Source organism: Strix uralensis, chromosome 1 (genome assembly GCF_047716275.1).
Source record: "Strix uralensis isolate ZFMK-TIS-50842 chromosome 1, bStrUra1, whole genome shotgun sequence".
In the NCBI taxonomy this organism is placed as follows: domain Eukaryota; kingdom Metazoa; phylum Chordata; class Aves; order Strigiformes; family Strigidae; genus Strix; species Strix uralensis.
The window spans coordinates 92,159,426-92,183,016 of NC_133972.1; the positions used below are offsets into that span (position 1 = coordinate 92,159,426).

Consider the following 23,591-nt stretch of genomic DNA (forward strand, 5'->3'; position numbering starts at 1 on the left):
CTAGGTCTTAATTAGGGAAGACCTTGGGCACATATTTATTCCATTAACAGTAGTGAAATTCCATTTTAATCTAATTCCTTCTTTGAAATATTCTCAAATTGATAAAATATAAGTGCTCAAATGCGTTCCTTAAGGGAGATCTCCGCTGAAGGTGTCCTTTGTTAGAGCTTTCAATACTTCAGTTGCAAATCTGAAAGTATGTGCTTGTATGTCTAAAGACTGGCCTGGCGAGCATTTTAAATGTTTGTTCGAATATGACAATAAGCAGTAGCATTCCGTATTGCTTAATATACCACATTATAGCACAATTGCAAATCAAAGCATGCATGTAAGAAAAACATCTAATTGGTTTTCTTTATCCTCATCATCCTGAGGGAAGCTGAAGCCCATTCATGTGGACAAAGAGTGAATTTCTGTTTGTATCTGGAAAAATAGTTAGTGTAAGTTTGAGTCCTTGACATATAACGTTAAGAGGAAGGTAAATATTTCTGACTTGTGATGAATTTCTACTGCTAAATTCGTTCAGTTGTGTGTATTTATGACACTGTGCCTTTTCATGAGCAGCAAAAACATCCTAGAGTTTCTAGTTGTGTTTTTATCTCTAATCCCCATAATTTTAGAAGCTTATTAAGTAGTGGTGGTGTTAGCAATAATAATAATAATAGAGCAAATTAATTTCATAACCTTATACATTTAAGGACATATTTGTATTTGTCTCTCTTTCACCAGCTCTGGGTAGATCTGCTGAACTACTGGGGTTGGACTCCACACAGCTAACTGAAGCGTTGACACAGAGATCAATGATACTCAGGGGAGAAGAAATCCTAACACCTCTTAGTATACAACAGGTAAAGGCATCTCAGTTTTGACATGTTTTTAGGGTCTGTTAAATACGTGGCTTGGTCTTCAAGTCCAGGGAAATCATTTGTCACTCAGGAACAGAAGCTTAGCTCATGCATCAGAGTTGCTATCAAATATACTACATAGGGTTTTTGGGAAGGTTATTAATTGGACTTTTAGAAATCTCGATAGATTCCATCCTCTCATTCTGGCCAGGGCTTGTAGCTTGGCTCTCGTTGTTCTTATTAAGCCTGATTGTTTACCATTTTCTTCAAATTCTAATCATGTAGGCTGATATTTTTTATTATGGACATTTGTGTCAGGTGGGTGTTCTTGAAAACTTTTTGCAGAAATATTTTTATTATTTACAAGAGGGGTATATTAGAAAGAGGTATATATAACATTATGCTTACCTCTAGAAAGGGATAAATTAAGGTGTTATTTCCTACCCTTCTCTTTTCTTCCTCCATACCTTAAGTTTATAATTTCCTAATTTTTGAATGCTTTAGCCTTGAAATGTAATTTTAAAGCCACATAGGTGTACAGCTGTTATAACCGATGCTGTTAAAGCTTAAATCGTGACACTCTGTAGCTGTTAATACAATTGCCGTCAAGGTACATAGGAATACAAACCTGCTTGCATTATACATTGGTTTATGCTGTGCAAAGGATGCTGACCAGCAAAGTCTGGTAAGTTCTCAGTTACAGCGGTGATTGATGTGTTGTTTATTCCTTCTTTAATGCAGGCAATAGACAGCAGAGATTCTATGGCTATGGCACTTTATTCCCAGTGTTTTGCTTGGGTCATTAAGAAAATCAACAGCAGAATCAGGAGCAAGGAAGACTTCAAGTCCATTGGAATTTTGGACATATTTGGATTTGAAAACTTTGAGGTAGGTTTCAAAAGCTTGTTCAAATGGATTGTCTGATATTTATGCTTCATTGTTCTACATAACTTTGTCATCTTCACTGGAACTTGATTATTAAACATGTTATGACTTAAATGAGTTCCTTGTTTGCAAAGTACAGTACTTGGAGTGTATGCATTTTTGAAAATTTCTTGTCTCTTTAGGTAAACCGTTTTGAGCAGTTCAATATTAACTATGCAAATGAAAAGCTTCAGGAATATTTCAACAAGCACATCTTTTCCTTGGAGCAACTGGAATACAGCAGGTAAGAGATACAGATGAAATTTGAAAGAATTTTGAAAATATCAGTATTCATTTGAAATCTGAGTTCCCAGCTACCTTAGCTTCCTTTCAAAATCTCTGTCTGGACATGTATATTTTTTTAAAGCCAGCTAATTTTGCTGTAATTTGCAAGATAAATACATCAGCTCCTCCTGTTTCTATATCTAAAATAATTTTGTCGTGGTTCTCAATAAAAAGGCCCTCCTTATTTTCCTTAGGGAAGGACTAATCTGGGAGGATATTGACTGGACAGACAATGGAGAGTGCTTGGATCTTATTGAAAAGGTAATAAAGAATTTGATACTGGTACCTATTTCTAGTTTGTGTTCTGAGGAAATACGTCTTTAGAACACTTGCCAACACAAAGAACAAGTGAAGAGAATGGTGGATCTTGGATGTTTAAATAGTGAACTTTTAATCAGATCATTTTCATGCATGTATATACTGTAGATTATATTGTAAATTCAATATAGTTATCTTTCTTTGCAGTAACTTTTAACAGTGTATGATTATATACAAAGGCAATATTTGGAGATGATTAAAAAGAATAAAAGGACGGGACAGAAGGAATAACAGTGTCTTGCTCTTGTAATGGCTTTTCATGGAATGCAGAAAATCTTCATTTGTTGCCTGCCAAGTTTGGCTTCATCCATAATTTTGTTTATGTTCTGATTTGTACTAAAGGAACATGTAAAAGAGCGTGAAGTTTCTGCAGAGTTATTGCTAGGAACGTTAGTGGTGAGGGGCAGATGAGGTCTGAGTTCATGTTATAGAAATTATAACTGCAGCTGAATGACAAAGACAAAGTTGTTATATATCATTTCATCCATGCTCACTTCTGCTAGCAGTACAAACAGGGTGTGTGAGTTTATCTCTGTAGCGGGGTGTGTGGCTGCATGAGTTTAGACAACCACAGAAACTGATGGCAGCAGGCAGTCAGGATGGTGTACTTTGTCAGGAGCTGCTCTGGGCCGATGGGAAGTGGCGTGTTAAAACGTGCACCTGTAGAACTGTGTTCTTGGAGAGACTGTATCAAACCGAAGCTTGCTGGATCTGCTATAACTGCAGGGAAGCTTGCTTTATTTACCATCTCTTATAGTATGAGAAGTAGGGAGCATCAAAGGAAATTACACAGATGCATATGCAAAGCAGAGGGAAGCTGTGTTTCACGCAGTGTTTAGTTAAGCTGTATATCTTTTGCTGTGCCACTGGGCACTGTGGGTGCTAAAAGTTAGCATTGGTTCAACAACTGAGTAGATAATTTTATGGAAGAAAAATTTTTGAAAGGCTGTTTACACAAACAGATTTAAGGGACCCCTGATCATTGGAGATCTTGGAGGCTGGGGATATATTCTGAGGCCATGTCACTGTATGCACCTAAAAACTGCCTACATCAGGAGAACTGTTGCTTCTTCCAGTAGCTTCTTCTTCTTTATTTTGCCCATGTATCATATGATGTATGTTTTAAAAGGAGTGTTTCTAGAGAAATAGGATTGTAGTCCTCTATGAGAGTGGGATTTTAGTCATGGACAGGTGGTTTTGCACCTCTCTGCATACAACAACTTCAAGGACTCCGATTTTTACAAACTGGGGACATCTGTGTCCATCTGTGCACTAATTTTCTGCCTCTTCTTGCTGTTCTAGAAACTGGGGTTGCTGGCGCTCATCAATGAAGAGAGCCATTTTCCTCAAGCTACTGACTCCACCTTGCTGGAGAAATTGAATACCCAGCATGCTGTATGTGATGTTTTGCTCATGTTTTCTGTGCAAATTATGGAGGGTCTCTTTGCTTCTGTAGAAATTCATGGTTCAAATATATGGGTGCATAGTTGTAGAGGCTGTTTTGGATGTGATCCTACTTCCATGGCAATTCATATAATTTCCTGTCAAGACTGAGTCGCTTACCCTCAAGAACATTGTTGTTACTGTCCAGTTAAAGGTTTCTGTATTGGTGAATAAGCCAAATTCTGCTCTTAGAACTCTGACAACCTGCAGTAACTCAGATTATTTAGATCTTTGTTTTCCTTTGATTTAATTAAGTATTCACCTTGGTGTCATTTACTGAAAGGTTGCTGTTTCCTTTGTCCAGATTAGTGTTACCTTTATTTGTGACCCTAGAATTATTTTTGAGAATTTCTGGAACACAAGCATATCCACCAATCTTCATAACTGCCAGTTTAAAACAGAGCCTTATTTTTCAAAGTGCCATTAATAGATGGTTCTGCCAGATGGGGTCAGGTTTAGTATAATGCCTTTTTAGATACTATAAATCTGTTATTACTGCATTTGAAGCAGCCCAGACTAACAAATCCTATTATCGTTATAAGTTGGTTGTTTGCTTTTGGAGCACTAATCTTCCAGGGAGTTCACTGGAAGACAAGGGTTTGTTTAGGTCTGGGTTGAGAGGATAATGTGTCCCTTTGTATCATTCCACTCCCTGACCACCCCCAACCCAATATTTTTCTCTTTTCTTTCCCCTCCAATTAGAACAATCCTTTTTATGTAAAACCAAGAGTTGCGGTTCACAACTTTGGAGTGAAGCACTACGCTGGGGAGGTAATTTTCTTTTCTTTATTTCTTGAAATTATTCCAGATGGAGTTTTCATTAGCTTAATTTTGCCCTGAGGCTGCTCAGAATTAACTAAAGCACTCTGTTCTCTCAGCGCTTTTTACAGTACTGCTCTTGTCAGAGGTGCCTGACTACTTGGCTTGTTGTTTGAATCAGCTCTGTTTCCTGCTAGGTCCAGTATGATGTCAGGGGGATCTTGGAGAAGAACAGAGATACTTTCAGAGATGATCTCCTGAACTTGTTACGTGAAAGCAGGTACGTTTCTGCGAATTTGTTTAGGACATGGTGTTAAGTGGTGTTGTATCACCTAATTCTGCCAGGGTTTACCACCTAATTCTGTCAGGAATTGAGTATGTTAGATGCTGCATAGCATCAGACCTTGACAGAGTTGAAATGAGCATAGAAGAAATACCAGAGGTGCCTGTAGGCAGATCTGACTGTAATCAGTTCTCAAAAAGTCGGGCTTTCCCACATTGTGCAGTACCTCGTCCCTGTTCAGTCCAGGGGGTTGCTAAGAGAGCTCACTTGCTACTCAGTGGTGAGTAAGGATGCTGAAAGCTGGTGACGGTTTTTAACTGTTTCGGGGTGCCTCACAGGCAGTGTGCAAGCGTGGTTTTTTGCTTCAAATACAGCCCAATTTGCTTGTATTTCTGGTATTCCCTAATCTGGATGAAAGCTTGATGTCAGAGACCTACCACAGTGCAAATTGCCATGTAGTAATTGCTTCAAAGGGAGAATTTCTGTAAAGATTTATGTTACTGAAAGTCTGAGCTTGGCTGTCTTTGGTACCTGTCATTCTGCTGTGTAAGGTCTCAAGATCCTTACAGTGGTACTCTGGGAGCCAGAGCTGTACCACATCCCTTTTTGTGGCTGTATGGATGAGACTCCAGGACACACAGAGGAGTGACAGAATTGGAGGGAGCTGAGCCTGGCTGTTGCTGTCTCAGCTGCTGCCCTCACCCATCCTGTCCAGCCATCCTGCCTTGCTGTGCTAGTTGCTTATTTGTAAATCCCTTAAGCCCTTCTGTGCAGGGGAAGCTGTTAATAAGCGCTTCCCTCTCTGTGGTGTTTGTTCTAGTTTCATGACATATCTGACATAACATCTGTCAGCTGAAGTATGTAGGTAAAAGTAATAAATGAGTTAAAGCTGCTGGGCCTGCTTTTGCTCTTGCACCAACATCTGTCTGGAGCTCGAGTTAAAAGGTCTGTGTTTGTGTAGAAGCAGTAAGAACATACCTGCCTGATAGGGTAGAAAACAGCATACACAGCTGGCATCTGAAAGTGAGGCTCATGTGGGTGGTTATTTTGTGTTATGGCCCCAAACAAGCTGGAAGTTTTGTTTTTTAGGCTTTGTCCAGGTATAGTTCCCATTACAGTCAGCTGGAGTTTTGGTTGAGTGGACTAAAATGCAGTAAGGACTCTAGGACTTCACACTGCATTTCCCCAATGATACGTTGGGAGTGGAGAAGAAGGAACCTCCTTGTTTTGCTTTGGTTTGGGTTGTTTTTTTTTTCTCCTCTGCATAAATTCTGCAAAGGCAAAATCTATTGCTTAATAAAATTATGGAGAAAATCAATAAGCATTTTTTAGATGGAGGAGCTGCTTTCTAAGGGACAGTGCTTTCTTTGCACTCTGTAGTGGTAAACCTCATAGTCTGTTAAGATACGCTTTAGAGATATTCTTTTTCCCATTTCAGTCTTGATTTCATCTATGATCTATTTGAACATGTTTCAAGTCGCAACAATCAAGACACTCTCAAATGTGGAAGCAAGCATCGAAAACCCACTGTCAGTCTCCAGTTCAAGGTTAGTTAATGTGTCGTCTCTGCTTTGTAACTATTCAGTGATAGATAAACCCTGTTCAGTAAAGAACAGTTCAGATTAAAACAGGCAAAACTTCAGCATCAAAACATTGCTGTCTCTTTTATAAACTACACTTACTAATCAACGGATTGGCCATATTAGCTAGCTTCAAGCAGACACTAACCTTCACACCACACAATCTGCACAAAACTCCTGTTGCTTTCCACTTGCTTATTTGTCCTTATTTTAAAGCTCATCTATGAAGTTGGTCTCTCTCGTCCTGTTTTTTCTTTCTAATCTTAGAACCAAGGAAAAAATTGCACAAAGCCTTAGAGCGGTGCCTGTATGCTAAGAAAAATAAGTACTGAATAAATACCTCATTAAGGTGTTGCCTTGCCTTTTAACTTAAAGTTTGGAAAGCATTTTTATTAAACACCTTTTTATGAGGCTTTATAGCCCTCCCATCAAAAATGGCACCAAATTGAAATCTAACATAAAGTCTGCCTGCAAATTATTTAAAAGAGAAAGATTGGCACAAAAACTTTTCTAAATTGCATGAGTACAAGTCTGGATTAGTTGTCTTTCATTTTGTTTGAATTAATATACATTTGCACTGTTCATTCACTTTTTTTTAAAAAAAGGGAGCAGACTCAAACCCCTTGAGGGTAGATTTTATCCTAATAGACTGTTGCTAAGTGTTGGACAGAATGGCAAGGAGCGTGTGCTGGGGCACACACAGTGTCTTTTATTAAAAAACACTAATGTTATATTCCCTGGACAGCTTGCTCTGTGCTACCATCGCTTGTAGACAATACCCACTTCTTCTGGTGAGGTGGTATCGTTTGCTGGCTCTCTGGAGTAGCAGAAGGCACTGTTTGTTTCCACTTCGTCGTTTGTACCTGTGCAAAGTAGACCTTTAAGACGTTACCGTATAAAAATTTACCATATTTTTGCGCCCACTTTGCAAGATAGAACAGAATGTAGAGTTCCTTCTCTTCTCCGTCAGGCCCCCTGGACAACATAAAGCATGATATAATATGAAATCAGAACATTGTTGCCTCTTATCTAAAGCTGCAGTACCTGACCATTAACCAGCTGGGATGCTTTACAAGAGGTTGACATTCACATCATGCTGTCACCAAAGAATTAGGTTGGGTGTTTTTTCCATGTTTTAAAGCCTTCCACGGATTAGTCCATCTCATTTCAACTGAAGATAAGACCTTTACCTTCGCAGTTCTATTCTCATGATAGGTTGGTTAACTCTTCTTTTCATTTGACAGCCTGCCTAACGCGGACCTGGGGGTGCACACAGAATAGCTGAGGTTTGATACCATCTGTTTTAGCCTATTGCTTAAAGCAAGACAAACTTCAGCTTAGCTGGTAACCTGACGATGACTTAGAGGCGTGCAGCACTGTGCAGAATCTGGCTGTCCGTACCACAGATGAATGTGAAAATAGGTTAAATGATTTTTGTTTAGACTGACCAGCTTTCCCAATCTATGTAAGTAGTAGCCTGTGTTGAGAGAATTCGCTTAGTTGTCCCTAGATGTTGTAATGTTCACACAGGTTTAATACAGATGAAGACTTTACTTTTCGAAGCTGTAAATATTTGTCTTTACACAAAAATATTTGTCTTTGTATCTTCTGTCTGTTTAATGTTTGCTGACCCCTGACCCCTGGTCCATAGGCTGGCAAAGGCAAATGAACCAAGAACTATCATTTATGTTCCCAGTCTCTTCACCATTTGTTCCCTTTACTGTGTACCAGCTCCTGTGCACAGCCACAACTCTGCCTGTTGCCTTTATCACTTCATGTTTAATCGTCAAGAAAACCCTTGGTTTGCAGGTTAAAGCAAGAATTTGTTGTAACAGACTGCCATTGGCAGTTTTGCTCCAAAACATATGGTAGGACACACAGTGTTGCTCCTCTAAAAAGTGAGTTTTCTGTCTCCTTGGCAGCTTGCTTTTTATTCTCTCTGCTGCCTGGCATGCAGTGCCACGTTTGAGATGTGAAACATTATCATTATTAGCTTTCTGGGCTCTTCAGAGCCTGGCCTCTCCTCCTATACCATCATTTGTATCTCTGCAAAGTAGATGCAAGACTTCAGTTTAAAAAGGTTTATCATACTTAATGATACAGAATGAGGCAAGTTGGAATAAGATATGGAATGAAGGCTCAGGCAGGAAAGGGGTGGATGTGTAATTAAAGTAATAATCATAAAAGGACTGAGGGATTTTTGTGATTTTTATCTCCAGGCTGAGGTTCAGACAACTGATAGTCTAATGTGTATTGGGTCATTCGAAGTTTTAAAGCTAGGAAAAATCCCATGTTTTCTTCTATGTTTTTTTTTAGCTGAACCTTAGAATCTCTCTTTTTGTTGCTAAATGTAATTAGCCATCACATGAAATAACTGAAACTGTCTGCTTAATGCTGTTAGCATTGTCTTTCAGTAAGATGTGTTTTCTTTAACACTCTATTCTTTACTCAATTTTTGTTAATTTCAGGAGGAGGGCATTTTGAAATCTGGTATTGATAAAACTATTGTCTACTGTATTCTAAAGTAACTCTTTTTTCAAAAATTTTTAATATTTTTTTCTACCCTCTTGTTGACTTACATTTATTATCAGAGTGTCCTTTTAGCAAGAAAGGTTGAGAACGCACAGGAGAGAGGAGCTCCCTGCACATGAAATGCTGCTGATGGCAGGGAAAATGGAAAATGATTGGGTGTGGGATGGTTGAATTGAAAAGAGGAAGCCTGGTTTTGTGGGTATTTCAGTTTTGCCTTAGACCTCTTATCCTTCCTTTTGACTTGCTTGAGTTTAGCAATTTGGGAATGTGGATCTTAAGTCTTAAGCAGTCATTCCAAAAATCCCTGAAACGGCAATTTTCCAATTTGGTATTTCCTTATGAACGGTTTTCTTCACATCAATCTGTGTATCTTGCTCACTGTAAAGCAGTGATGATAGCTTTGATCAAAAGGGCCGATGGAAGAAACGAACAAGCATGTATTGATTCTGTATGTTCACAAGCAAGAGCTTACATGGTACAGTAATTTCTGGTGTATACCGCTAGGTGTTGCAGTTAGATACTGTCTGCAATGCTAAGCTGCAAGAGCTTTTGCTGGGGTGTGTTGCTTGTACAAAAAGTTGGTTTGTGAAGTGCTGTCTTCTTTCTACCTGTGTTTTAGGAATCGCTTCATTCTTTAATGGCGACACTGAGTTCTTCAAATCCTTTCTTTGTTCGGTGCATCAAACCCAACGTGCAGAAGGTAAGATTTAAAATCACGCCTGTCTTTTCTATACATCTCAGTCCTAACGTTTCACTGCCAGTCTGGTTATTTAACTACTGTGTGAATCAGAGGCTCTGCAAGGTGAAGGCACTGGGAAAGGCTTTTGATTTTTTTTGCATGTGGGCCATGTCTTTGGGCATCTTTTTAATAGTCATTGCTCACAACTCTGATAAATGACAGGCTCTAAGGATGGTTATAAAAGGAAGGTAGAAGGCTGCACTGCACATTTGACAACTCTGAGAGAGCCTTTTTAGGAAGAAAATGTCAAAACTGCAAAGTTTGTTTTAAATCGCTAGAGGCAGTGAACGGCGGTGCATATAGCAAAACTGGTGTGAATGACTGACTGTCATCAGACTCATCATGTCATCAGTCTTACAATTTATGTACAGTTCTAGGTGTCTTTGTCCTGGCTGTTTTGTTCTGTTACAGAACTATGTTTTTAAAACAGACTTGGAAACTAAAGTTTACTGTATCAATTTGTCTTTTTAGTCATGGATAATGAAAGGCAATGTCAAGACTTACTTAGATGTGTTGGAGAGCTCTCTAGAAATGAAGTGGTAATGCTATAGTAATCACTGAAGTTAATATTGTTAGCCTGGTCCTGATATTCTGGGGTTTTGTGCATCTGTTTTTGGCTTTATAGACCATTATTCAGGTATGGTCTGCTTATGTCAAAAATGCAACAGGCAGAGGTGCTCACAAATGTGGCTTATGGTGTTCACATGACAACTTAGAAGTAAGTGACTTTGCTATAAATCCAGTTCTACGTGTTACAGTTTTCTGGGATGTTTGGTTAATCAGGATACTAGCACATCAAATCTGGCAGATTTCACTGCAGGTTTTTTGTGTTATCTGGATGGTCCATCCTCGACTTCACGTGTTTTCAGTTGCTAACTGTTAACTCCACTTCGTGCTGTTACTTGTGATGTGTCAAATAACACGCAGATTGTGGGCACCCTAGCAAGCGGGAGCGGCCTGGAAGCAGATAAGGTCTGCTCTCTGCATCCTGAAGTGTTTGGTGCTCTGAGGTGTGCAGCCACCAGGTAGCCAAACCCACACGTATGACAGTGCCTTGGCCAGCAGCTGGGGTCTGTGAGCCTATGTGTGTAGCAAAGCCCCTGATCACTGAGGGAGGGCAGTTCTGAAAAGCTTGTTTTCTTTCCTGCTTCTGTTCCTGCCTGGAAGCCCCCATGACCCTTAAAGCCCACCTGCTGCCACTGGCCTATAAGAAGAATTTAAATAATTCACATGTTTTCCTTTGCATCTGAGTAAGGCTCGTCTCCACGTACCAAAGTCACAAGGATTTGCTGTGGTTGATGCAAGAACCAGACATTTGTTGCATTTCCATAGCAAGGAAAACACTGTTCCCACTCCCATGTTCCTTGTTGCTCTACCAGTCTTTTCCCACTAGAATGCTTCATCCCTGACAAATTTGGCATATGCTACTGTATCTACACATATATTTTACTATCATTAAAACAAAGTTCTCACAGAACTAGCAGCTGTGAGAATAAGCAGAAAGAGCTTGAGAGCCTCAGTCTCAGGAAACCACATCTAATTGCAGGAGTGCATGCAGGAACAGATTAGGAAATTCCTGTAGACAATCCCTTTCAAAGTATGTATAAAATGTCACTGAAATCTTATACAAAAATGTTTGTTCTTGTTTTCCATTTGTTTTAATTTGATTGCAAATCTAACTTGATTCAATGGCTTTACCAAATAAGAAACCTAATTTGAAGAATGAGTAAAGGGTCACACAGACGACTTGATGGAAAATGAGAAGGAAAACCATACATAATACTTGTCGATGGCATTCTTCACTTAGGGAAGTGTTCTCAAAATGTGTTTTGAGGATTCAGTGTTTTGATTTTTGTCCACTGTGCACTGCTCTCTGTTCCTCCCATGTCTCACAGACAGTGATTTTTTGTGCCAATCTTGTGATGTTGTTGGTGTTGCCCCTTCTGCCAACGGTGCAGGTAGAGAAGCAGGCACATGAACGGCATTTGGCTTCTCTGTAGCTCAGCTGGATTCTGTGGATGCACATCATATTAAACATTTCATAGTTTATCCTGTCATACAACTTGTTGCTTCTTTTCAGTTAGACAAAGGAAAATAATGTGAGTCAGTTTGCGTAGCTCTGAACCAGCACAGCTCAGAGACATGTTATCTGTGCATGGACTACCAGGGATTATCGCATACGTGACTCACTGTGAGGGTTGGTTAGAAACATAACTGCTTGAAAGATTCAGATAAGCCACTGAAACAGAGAAACTGGGATTAAAAGAGAGTAAAAATGTTCACTGAGTATTTTCCTCTCTGTTTTCCATCCATAGTTTTTACTCTGCAGTGATGGTGATATGGAATGATAAAATGTCACGCTTCAAAAAGTAACAAAAAGTGTTTGCCAAATAACAAATGATGTGAAAGAAAGGGGGTGTTTTAATTGCTTTATTGAGATAAGCAGTATTAAAGGAGAGCTGGACCAGAGACACTCAGCAAGGAGAGAGCTGAAACTGTGTTATCAGGAGCAAAGCCTCTCAAGCTACTTGTTGCTCTCTGGGTTGGGTACAAATAGGTGACACACCTGTCAGCAAGCATCCTCTGTAGCTCTGGAGGGGAGAAGCTAGTGGTGTGCGAGAGCTGTTTTACTCTGCAAGTATGTTTGAATTCTGTAGGTGAATGAGGTTGAGCAGATAGAAGACAAATTCAAGCCTTTGAAGAGCAGAACATGCAGCAGACTACTTCCTCTGCTCTTCTAGACATTAAAGTATATTCATGTTGGATAAGAGATGTGATAATATACAGTAATTATTTGATTTTTTAATTGATCAAAAGTTTAATTTTTAAATATATTACAGTGGCAAGCAAAAACAATTCAGCATATGCAGTAAACCACTGAACATTTACATATCAAAGCAGGATCTACATTCATTAGTGCAGTTTCCTAAAGGGAGCACACAGAGTACATGACCTTTTGTCACAAGACATTTCAGTGAGCAGGCCTCAGACAGAAGAACAGAGAACCTATTAATCTTTGGGAGACCCCCGAACAATCAGTGTATCTGTTTTCACAGTTTCCAGTCTGTTCTGAACTAGCCATAACGTGGAAACTTTTCAACTTGGTATGCTTAATGAGTATTTTCTGCTAATGAAGGGTCTTTCTCCTCAGTTCCCCATATCTTTAGTGCAGCTTGCAGAACTATGTATTATTTCATGCTTTTGAACTTTGACAGCTCTTTCTCTGTTTCTTGGTCTCATGTTTCTTTTCCTGCCTCCTGTCTATTCGATAATGATTCCTCCCTGCAACCTTGCCTTTTCTGGTCTCCATCTATCCTTTTTTTGTACACCTTAAATTAAAAATAACTAATCAACCACAACACACACACACACATACACACACAAAAGACTGTCTTTTTAAAACAAGCTACAAGCATTACTACAGCCATCAGCTGAATGTTTATTCCAGCTTGCTGTTATTAATAAAGTTGCTAAGCCTTGGTGCCACTCAGAAGACAGCTCAGGGTAAATTTAAGATCTGAACTTCCTTTGCAAGCTGTTTCAGAGGCAGAAATTTTCCTGTTGGCCAGAAGGAGCCAGCCTCAGTCATATTGGTTCAAGTGCCTTCTCAAGTTCCCTTCTCCATTTAGGACTTTGGTTCAGAAATTATATTGTCTTCTTCATAGTGAGTGGCATAATCATTGCAGGTGGCCCCCGCCTCCAGCATCTGCATGCCCTTATCTGTGCTTATCTGTGCTGGTCTCTTAAAACCTGCGTTATTACAGCTTGCTTCTGTGATTCCCTGTTCTTGAGACTTCAACAGGTCAGATGTAGCTGTTATCTCGTGCGTGTAGAGAACTCTTTTTGGTTACAGATCTAAGTCCAATTTGGTCCAGATAGGGAAAATCCTGGCTTCATTAGAGCTGGCATGAATTTGATGTAGAAAAGAATTTTAACTTTCTTTTGTTTTTTTTAGGACACCTGTGTTAGTGTGTGCCACCTGAACAGGATTGCAGGGTCTCTGCTTACCTCCCTGTCTACTCATTTATTGTCTGTCTCATTCCTCTGTTGCAGTGATGGTCTTGCCACTGGCAAGATAAAAGCCACCTTCTCTGAAGCTTGTGTGAGCTCTGAAGGGGCAGTTCTGTTTCTCTGCAGGTTTTTTTATATTAATTTTTTTGATCTTAAAATTTAATTAGGGTAAGGTAAAGAAATAAGACAAAATTAAACCTGTATTGTAAATCTACTGCAGGGTAGGGGTTACAGGGAGCAACAGAAAAAGTGAAACTAGTAATAACTTTGCAATTCAAAGGAAGACTGGTAGAAAAAGCTCTGTAATAAATTCTGTGAGGCTTGCTGCTGCTCAGGAGTCCTATCATGCTCCATATTTGTTCTGGAAAAATTGCTATCAAGGCAATAAGATTGCTAACATTACTTCTGGGGACAGAGCCATTTAAAGGGATCAAGGTATAGCTATTGGCACCTGTAATGTACTTTGAGGCGTAGGTCGTTAATAGCCATGAGACGCCCTGGAATAACAAGCAGTATGTCCCCTAATGCGAAATAAGATGCAAACCTATTTCACTTGGCGTCTGAATTAAACTTGTGCTCTTAAAATAGCTCTGAATGATTACAAACATAAGTATAGCATGATACCAGCCTAAACACCAGTTAGAAGTACAGCTCAGGAACGTGGTACAAAGGAACAGTAAGAGAATGGCTTGGCCCCATCTGTGAGGATGATTGTATGCTGGGTGTGGAGCAGGTACAAGTTCAGTGAAGGCAGAACGTGAACTGGTTGTCAAGCTGGAATTGCAATATTGTCATATTGAGGCTTGACTGTATGAGTTACTGACTTTGCCTTGTAGAAAGGGGGTTTTTTGCAGAAGTTCGGGTAAGAACAGCGCAAGTTTAATGCCGCTGAATTGAGAACAGCACTGACATAAAACCTTGAAAGATGCAGGAAGGGAGACACTGAGCTTCAAGGATATTCTACTACACCTTCAGCACAGGATTGCTAAGCATTTGGATAAAACATTTTTAAAAGTCTTTATTTTAAAAAAATATTCTTAATGAAGTGGTCCAGCTTCAAACTTGTGCATTCTACTGCAGTTGTATACCAAGCACGTGCTTTATACACCAACCTCAGTCACTCACCAGACTGTGGTGAGGGTCACCTTACTGGGGAATAGATGCCTTTGTAGGTTTTTAAAGATGCTGAGCCCAGCAGTTAAAAGCTAAAAAGTGTTAGACCCTAAATGGAGGCATGTCTATGGTTTATTCAGTTGCAGAGCCCTGGGGTAGCCCTTCTGCAGCAAAGCTGCAGTGTTCTCTGGTACTGGGAGCTAGCAGATCACAGGGTAAATTTGACTTGCTATCCATCAGAAAAAGGGAATAGAAAACCTCATTATCCCGTTACTAGCTACTCTGTCATACCTTGAAAGTAAAGGGAATAGATTATATGGCCCAGGTACAGCTGCTGGGTGTGTGTAGTGCTATCTGTAGAAAGTTAAGGTCTAGTAGTATTATTAATTTACAGCTGTATAAGCAGCTCATATATTAGAGATCCTTATTGTCTATTTTAAAAATCTCTCTTTAATCTCAGCTCTCAATAAATACTTGTTTTAAGAAGGCTTTCTGACTGCCAATTACTTCTGTCAAGCCACGGGCTCTGAGCACAGATCGGGCTTGCTGGGGCAGCGTGGGTCAGGCTCAGGGAGCTGCTGTTCAGGTTTATCCTTTGGGAGGGAGAGCAACCGTTTCCCAAAAACACAGCATGTTGGCCTGATCTTGCAGGCCAACAAGTGCACGGGGCCAGTGTTTATCCTTAGCCCTTTAACTACTTCATAAGGCTTTATTGTTCATAATCAGGAAGGCGCAGTCGTAAGGTGTGGCATCATGCCCGGCCAACGCCACTTAATTCAGCTACCTGGATCTTGTCGCCTTGGGTTTTGCAGAATTACACAGCTTCAAATCAAGACTTGTGGAGTATGTCCCAGCTGCATCATTTTTTGGCACATCACTTGAGTAATTAGGTCAGGCACTAGAAGACTCCTTAGGTAAAAGTGATAAGGAGAGTGGGTGTGAGGAGAGCAATCGTTCCTTCTCGCAAAGTGCCAGCAGTAGTGTTACGTGTGAATCTGAATCCCTGGCTGAAAGAACAAGACGATTCCTGTAAGGAGTTTCATGCTGCATAGGCAGTGCCTGCCTTCTATGCCACCTCTGAACGATCGGTCCCATCACTCCTGCAGTGCAGCGTGTCATTTATGCTGCCCAGGAGCCACTGGGTTGTCCCTTTGTCCCCATGTCAGAGCATCGCTGCTTGCTGGGCTGAAGTAGGTCATTCCACTCTCCGGGCAATCACCCAGACAGGCATGTCTTCCTTCTTCATCAAGGTTTGTTGTTTACTAAGCAGGGCTGACTAGGCATCCCCTTGCTAAGTGTATTAGGGTTTGTCTTTCAGTGACTGTGGTGTAAGGAGTTTAAAATTGAGGTGTTTAAGGCTGTGGATAGAGAGCTGAGATGGGGTACTGCCAGAGTGGGAGCAGACGCTGTGCTGTAAAGATTGCATCAAACTCCAGGCAGTGTAGGCAAACAGATTTTTGCATGTTTTGCAGCACGTACGTGCACAGTTGCCAGGTTTCCCAGATAGACCATTTGGTAGGACTCTGTCCATAAGTGATGGGAGTCATGTTTGGATCTCAGATAGTAACCATGGCAGTGTGCTCTTGTGAGCAGGGTGGGGGGATGCATGGGGAGCAATTGCTGCTTCAGGAGGGACTTGGGGGAGGAGGTAGCCCAAATGGCAAAGTACCGGAACAATTCTGGGGAAAAATCAAAATGCCTAGGGGTGGGGTATTTTTAAAGTGCAACACTTGCTTTGTAGTTCAGTGTGATACTTAGAAGTGAGAAGAATTTTGACTCTTGCAGTAATTGATCTGTCAGCGGCAGAGGGTCTTACTGTCTCCAGCTGACTTCAAGTGCTTGAATATTTCTACATTTTGTGCCACGTGATGGATTTTTTTATGTGTTATGAATTCCTTCATATGTGATTGTCTGACATGGATGGGCGTTTGTGGAACTGGAACTACTGATCCCAAGTCTGAAGTATTTGCTTTTTGTAAATACCGAGCAAAGAACTTGGCTTTTCTTCCTTCTTGTGCACTCTACCAAGTATTTGAATTGCAAGCATTGTCATGCAAATGTATGTGCAGAAGTGTGTACTTCATCAAGCTTTGGAAGTTTTCTTTTTTAACTGCAACAAAAAAAATCCCCCCACATCTCTAGATGGCAATTTACATTCAAATCCTGTTTGCTGTGTTCTCATGGTAACTACTCCAACGAATATGCACAGCCCATGATAAATAGACATCCTTAGAGCTCCAAAAGTATTGCTGGGGTACAGAGTATTGTTCTCTAGCAAAAACTTTAACGTTTGTAACTCCCTTGCTAAACTGTGTCTTAGGGCATTTTGTGCATTTTGTCTCTTAAGGTTTAGGAATTTGTTGGCTGTGAAATATATTTACATTCTTGATGCCTATAAGGTGAGATTAGCCCTCATGTCCTGTTAGTCAGGAATATCTACAGCAATTGCTGTAGAGCCAGCCCTCGCTAGGCTTGACTTCCTTTGAGTAGCAGCAGGAATGAATTAAGCAAGTACAGCCAAAGATATCACATGAAAGACTTGAAATACCAGTGAGCTGAAGAAAGCCCTGTTCTGTGTGTGTCTGTGTGTGTGTGCGTAGCTGCAACTGCTAAAGATTCAGTTTTTCACAATGGGCGAACGCTGAAGGGTGAAAAAGCCTTAAAAGGTAAGGGGTTTAATTCATGCAGGTTTTTTAATAATTTTAACCTTGGAGCTGCAGTGGATTTGTAGAAAAAGAAAAGAAAGTGCCTGGAGTTTAGCTGAGCAAGCTGTACTGGAAATGTTTCTGGGCTTGTATTTTAAAGAGGGTAAGTTGCATGCAGCATCAAGTTTATAAAAAAACTACTAAATTTAATGGTCTAATCATATTTTTGAATGCCAGGAGAGCTTTGCTGCCAAGCAGTCTGCTTTAATAAATCACACTGTGTTTGAAAGTTAAAGGGGTGATTGTTCACAGCAGGGAAAAAGTCAGCAGAAGTAGAGCTGTGTGTGCAGAGGGGGGAAGACCTGTATTGTAGTGATGGGCTACTTTCTGAAGAAAGATCTTTTCTGTTGTTCATCATTCTGTGGCATAGATTCAGGAAAACCAGCTATGTAAAGTTTAGGACTGTTGTATTCCTGTAATTTATTAAGGCATAAGGCATGGCTGTAGTTTTGCTTTGATTACATAATAAGAAAGCGACACTGGGGACAAATGTGTTCGGGGTGGAGGGGAGTCCAGCAAGATACCTGCAGCACAAATTAATTTTGTAATTTTACTGGAGAAACTTGATAGGGCACATTTGAGACAATAATTTTTTCACCATAGAAATACAGGAAGCAGAATATGCCTGGAAAAAAATATTAATTGCAGTAGTAATGGAAGTGCATATACTGTAAGTGCAGTATATTTTGACTTTCTTTGCTGTGTCAACTCTCCCACACTTTCGACCCTGATGAAATAAACCCCCCAACTCAACCCAGCAAGTAAAATAGCTCTGTTCTTCACCACTGATTGCCTTTGCTTCTGGGATCTGCATTTTGCTTCTTGCTTTCCCACTTAAAGAGCTTGCCTCTGCAAACATTAGAATTCAGCCACAGGGTAGAAAATTAGGATAAAATTGCTTGAGAGAACCTGTTATAAAGGGAATGGGTTTGATCCTGCATCATTGAAGTCTATGAGAGTTTTATTCTGGTCTCAAGAAGTGCAACGCTACATTTGCCTTGCAAATCTAGATGGAGGAGATACGATCTGATGAAGTGCCTGTGGGACTGGGAAAGGGGGTTCTCTTAACTTGTAGTTGTTCTTCTCTCACTGATGTCAAGATGTGTCCTTTTAAACCCTAAGTGGTAACAGTGGTGGTAGGTCAAAACATAGGCATTTTTGTTGTGTGGAACACCAGTTATATGTATTCAGTATTTCTGTTGCTAGAACTGCTTAGTTTCAAAAAATATAAGATCTGTTTTGTTTACCATTTGTTGGCTTACTCAAAAAAAAATGTATTTACAACCTGTAACATAAATGGAAGCGTAACAACAGTGATTTTTTCCAGTACAGCTAGAGTACTGATAGGAATTATCTGAAAGTTATAGTACTGTCCCAACTATTCACAGATCTTTGTCAGAGCTAACCTCAGAACACAAAATCCATGTCAAGAGCAGAAGGTAGTGTTTAAGAGTAGACTGGGGTCAGTTGCGAAACTTTTTTCTCTTCAACTGTAAATAATCTGTTTATGTGTGCGTATATATATATATGTGGCTTTTCTTAATTTAGTTACAGGAGGTGGCAAAAAAGCAAAGACTTCATGGGGAAAAACCTCACCGTGATGAATTTGTAAGGACAAAGTACACTTCAGCACATCTGCTGTCACCTTGTAAGATGAAACTTTAAACACGAAAAATTTGCTGAAAGTGTATCAAAGCATCTTATTTTTGTTGTCTAACTTACGCTCAGAATTTACTGTTTGTGGTGGTTTTAGGCAGTTTATAAGCCTAAGAAGCAAGGCAGGTCCATTCCTAACACTGTCGTTATTTCACTGTTAGAGTTACAGAAGTGAGGTTGTGGTTTCAGTTGTATGAAGTGGAATGTAGTAGCTGTAATGTCCGTGTTTCAGGACATCAGCTGAGTTATAGCTAAACCACAGGAAGATTTTGGCTGACGCATGATGAGGTTTGAGGTTGCTATTGTTGGTTTGTCTCCTCCGTGTTCCTGATGTGTGTTCCCTGTTCAGGCAACAGGGAGCTGGGCAGGTCGTGCCGCTCATGGGAACTTTGCTGGGGAGGTGGTAGCACCCCAGGGGGCTCTGTGGGCAGTACTAATTTTGCTGTTCAGTCCCAAGCACAGGGTAGGTAAGCATACACTCTGTTCGGGTCTGTGAAGTTGCTGGTGAGCTGAGAAGCCTGTTGCACCACATAAATCATTTGGGACACTGGGAATTTTTTGTTTTGGTTTCCACTTTGAATTGTCACACACACCTGTGAGCATTGTGCAATGTTTAGTGTAGAAAAGGCAGGTTTGTCACCAAACTCGTAATGCTATATTGTATTTCTACCGTTTACATGATGAGATCTGTCATGGCATTTTTGAAGCTTACTCTCTGTAGATCAGGAAATCGTAAGCATTAAATATGTGGTAAGTAGGGGCTTTTGGGTGTCTCAAAACTTTTAATAGTCAAGCAGCGATAAAGTACATGGGTTGAGAGAAGACATCTAATTTCAGAAAGCCAGATAAATGCCAAATCCTCCATGATACTGGCTTTCTCAAATGAATGGCTGCCCCAGATTCAGCATGAAAAGGATGAGTATGTCCATCTGCAGCTTGCCAGCCACACCATTTGTGCATATTTAGCCAAAAAGAAATAGTGTCCAGCCTCATTAATTAAGTAGTCTTTCAAAGGGAAAAATGTTGATTTTGTTAAAAGTGGTTTAGCACTTAAATTAGCTTCACGGAAGTTTTTAATATAAGCAGACAATCCGCATAGCAAAGTCACATTTAGGAAAGTTGATTCTATCTTCAGTGTCTCTTTCTGACTCAAACATTAAGGGTTATGTTCTGTTGTATATTGAAGCCAGCCTAGAAGTGTCTCAGGGGAGAAACTTCTGTTCAGCTATCCAAAATTGCCATTTGCCTGTGACCACTGGCATGCACAACCTAGCACATCTCAAATCAGCCGTGTTCTTAAAGGGCATGTACATCTCATTGGCATCAATGAGCTCTAAGCACATGTCTAAATGCTTTACTTAAGTTATTACTGTTTTTATGCTTTGGGTGTGCTGGCCAGCACATAACAGAGTACCTGGAGCCACGATGCCTCTTGTCATACAGCTCTGAAGAGGAGTGAGGCATATGCACGGTTGTGTGCCCATACAGTTGCGTATCCAGCCTAAAGTTGCAAGTTTCTTGTGCAGAGGAGAGAACACTTGTTACACCCATTGCTCCAGTGGCGTGGAGTCTGTGCTGCTGGCCAGTCCCAGGAGAACATAGTGCTGGTATGTCAGCCAGAACATGGCTCTTCTGCTCCAGCAGTGGATTTTTTCTATCCCTCTTCCATATTTTCTGATCATGGTGAAAACACACCACTGAGACTCTGATCGGTTAGATGTACTTTCACTGCTGACACAAAGCAGTCCAAGGAGAATGTATTTGTTTTTTTCTGTGAAATTAACGTACAGAAGAACAATCAACTACCTTAATTTTCTGTCCCTTTCCTGCAAACACACACACATGTTTCACTAGTCTTGATACCCCCTTGTCTAGTCAGTCGCACACCTGCAAGGCAAGCCCTGCATTTATAGAATCACAGAATGGTTTGGGTTGGAAGGGACCTTAAAGATCATCTAGTTCCAACCCCCCTGCCATGGGCAGGGACAGCTTCCACTGGATCACGTTGCTCAAAGCCCCGTCCAACCTGACCTTGAACACTTCCAGGGAGGGGGCAGCCACAACCTCTCTGGGCAACCTGTTCCAGTGTCTCACCACCCTCACAATGAAGAACTTCTTCGTTACACCTAATTTAAATCTGCCCTCTCTCAGTTTAAAACCGTTGCCCCTCGTCCTATCCCTACACTCCCTGGTAAAAAGTCCCTCCCCATCTTTCCTGTAGCCCCCTTTAGGTACTGGAAGGCCGCTAAAAGGTCTTCCCAGAGCCTTCTCTTCTCTGGGCTGAACAACCCCAACTCTCAGCCTGTAAAAATGTGTAGGGATACAAGAGCAGCAGGTCAAAGGACCAAATTCTAAGAAAATGCGAAAGTTAGTTTGATGTTATCTGAGACGTGCTGAGAGCTAAGATGTAGGAGTAATTAACGTACTGATTACATGGGCTTGAGCTGGGTCATTTATCTGGGCCATCACGCAACTCTTGCGGTGAGCCAGGTAGATGTCATTGCTGATCACGGGGATCCCCATCACTTTTTGTAAACTTGAATTTCCCCTCTCTAGATTTAAAAAGTAAATTAACTGCAGTATTACAGGTTTCCTCATACTTTTAAAACTTAAAGCAGCTCTCCAGACCACCCACTGCCAATCTGCTGCAGCATAGCTCTTGGGCAGCCCCCCGGTGTCCTGGACTCCCCCAGATTAAAGCAAGGCCTTAGTAGTGATGAAAAACAGCTAGGACCACGCGCAGCCTGCCAGGGCATTTTTGGTGCAGAGGGACCTGCATGCCAGGGGCTCTGGTGGGGCTCGGTGCGGGGTCCTGGGGGAGCCAGACAGGAGGGGTGCTCCAGGAGAGCCGCTTCATGGCACCCTTGCAGGCAGCAGCCTGGAGGCAGCAGCCATTCTGTCATGAATGGAGCCCTGTGCCTGTGCCGGGGTGGGAATAATCTGCCCTTTCAGTGCTGCCCGACCTCTGGTGTCCTAGCAACCCAAAGCTGTTCGGCTGAATATTTTGTAGCGTTCCTCATTTACACATATCAGATATTGGCTGTGATTTAAGCCTGGCTCATTTCCCAATATGGCTTTCAAGCAAAAGGCTTGATACAGGAAGGAGAGGAGAACGGGCTCCTTAGGAGATAATTTTATAAAACCATATATTTTTTTAGTGTAGGAATTGCACTGGAACATTTCCTTGCTTGAGAAAGCACCAAGCAGCAAGTCTGTGTGTTATGTCAGCATTGTGCTTTGTAGGCGTCTTTTATGGGCCACTGAGGGAATGAACCGCATGAAGGGGTGAAATGCGTTGGAGAAGAAGAAACTGCTTGTGGCCTCAATATTGAAAAAGGGATGTGATCAAGTGCTAACTTTTTAACATTACTTGAATCTGATTTTGACTTTTCCTAGGAAGTTGCTGGCCCTCATGGCCATACAACAAACACGTACACTCCACGTTTAAATCAATTAAAGGCAACTCAAAGTTTTTTATTATTTTAAACCTTAAAGTTTACAGAGGTGTGATTCATGATTGTTGCAGGGCTTTTCCCATTTTTAACAATTGGAGCTGATAAAGTGGAGGAGTTTTTTATTATTTCGTGGTGAATGTGTGAAGGCTTTGTAATGACTTAATCTAAACTAGTCCATAGCGCTGCAGCTTGTGTCTTCATAGACAGTCAGCCACTGTAAAATCTCAGCCAAATTTCCTTTGCTGGACCATCAAATACTTGCATAAGTAATGAACTTTTTTCCTGACACGGCAAAGCGTGTGGGAAGCGTGGTTCTGGATTGCACCATGTGCTGCAGACCAGTAGCTGTGTGTCTTGTACCTCTCTCTGGTGCAGTCAGTCTTTGGAGTCCCAGTATCAAAGGTTACAGAAGTCAGCACTAAGCTTCTTCAAATAAATAAAAGAAGTATTTTTTCCACAACTGGAGTGCTGAAAGGGGGCTAGTTAGACCTTTTAGTCTAACCTGCAGCGTGGCAAACTGTAAGGAAACCATTAACGCCTGCTGGAAGGAGGAGGACATTCCGTGTTTTCTTTGAAGTGTCTGGTGGCTTTAGATGGTCCTACCACCATGGGTAAGCTCTTCCAATGAATATACTCAGCGAGAAAAAGGTGTGCCTTCTGGTTTGGATATGTCTTGCTTTGATTTTCATGCTCTTTATGTCTTTATCTGCTGTATAGTAGAAATTGCTGAATATATGCTCTTTGTATAGTTACAGATTACTGTCAAGGCCTCTCAGCTTTCTCATTCACGAGCTCCTCAAGGATTTTACTGAAGTCTCTTACTGCCTTTTTTTAGTTGGATCTTTATTCTCATGGCTCTTATCTAAATGGTTTCCAGTGTAGCAGTCTCCTTTTCTGTGCTCCAAAATAGCAGTCACATAGCTGAGGTACACAGGTTAGCCCA

General features: G+C 40.9%; 1 protein-coding gene across 1 annotated transcript in view; it reads left to right on the forward strand.

Moving 5' to 3' along the window:
• Positions 1 to 23,591, forward strand: part of MYO10 (myosin X) — a 173,078-nt gene that overhangs the window by 106,587 nt on the left and 42,900 nt on the right. Inside the window, exons 11-19 of the mRNA XM_074873964.1 lie at positions 730 to 848; positions 1,587 to 1,733; positions 1,913 to 2,013; positions 2,249 to 2,315; positions 3,675 to 3,767; positions 4,518 to 4,586; positions 4,772 to 4,854; positions 6,296 to 6,404; positions 9,589 to 9,669. Of these exons, the coding sequence (XP_074730065.1) occupies positions 730 to 848; positions 1,587 to 1,733; positions 1,913 to 2,013; positions 2,249 to 2,315; positions 3,675 to 3,767; positions 4,518 to 4,586; positions 4,772 to 4,854; positions 6,296 to 6,404; positions 9,589 to 9,669 (869 nt within the window). The remainder of the gene's footprint in view (positions 1 to 729; positions 849 to 1,586; positions 1,734 to 1,912; positions 2,014 to 2,248; positions 2,316 to 3,674; positions 3,768 to 4,517; positions 4,587 to 4,771; positions 4,855 to 6,295; positions 6,405 to 9,588; positions 9,670 to 23,591) is intronic.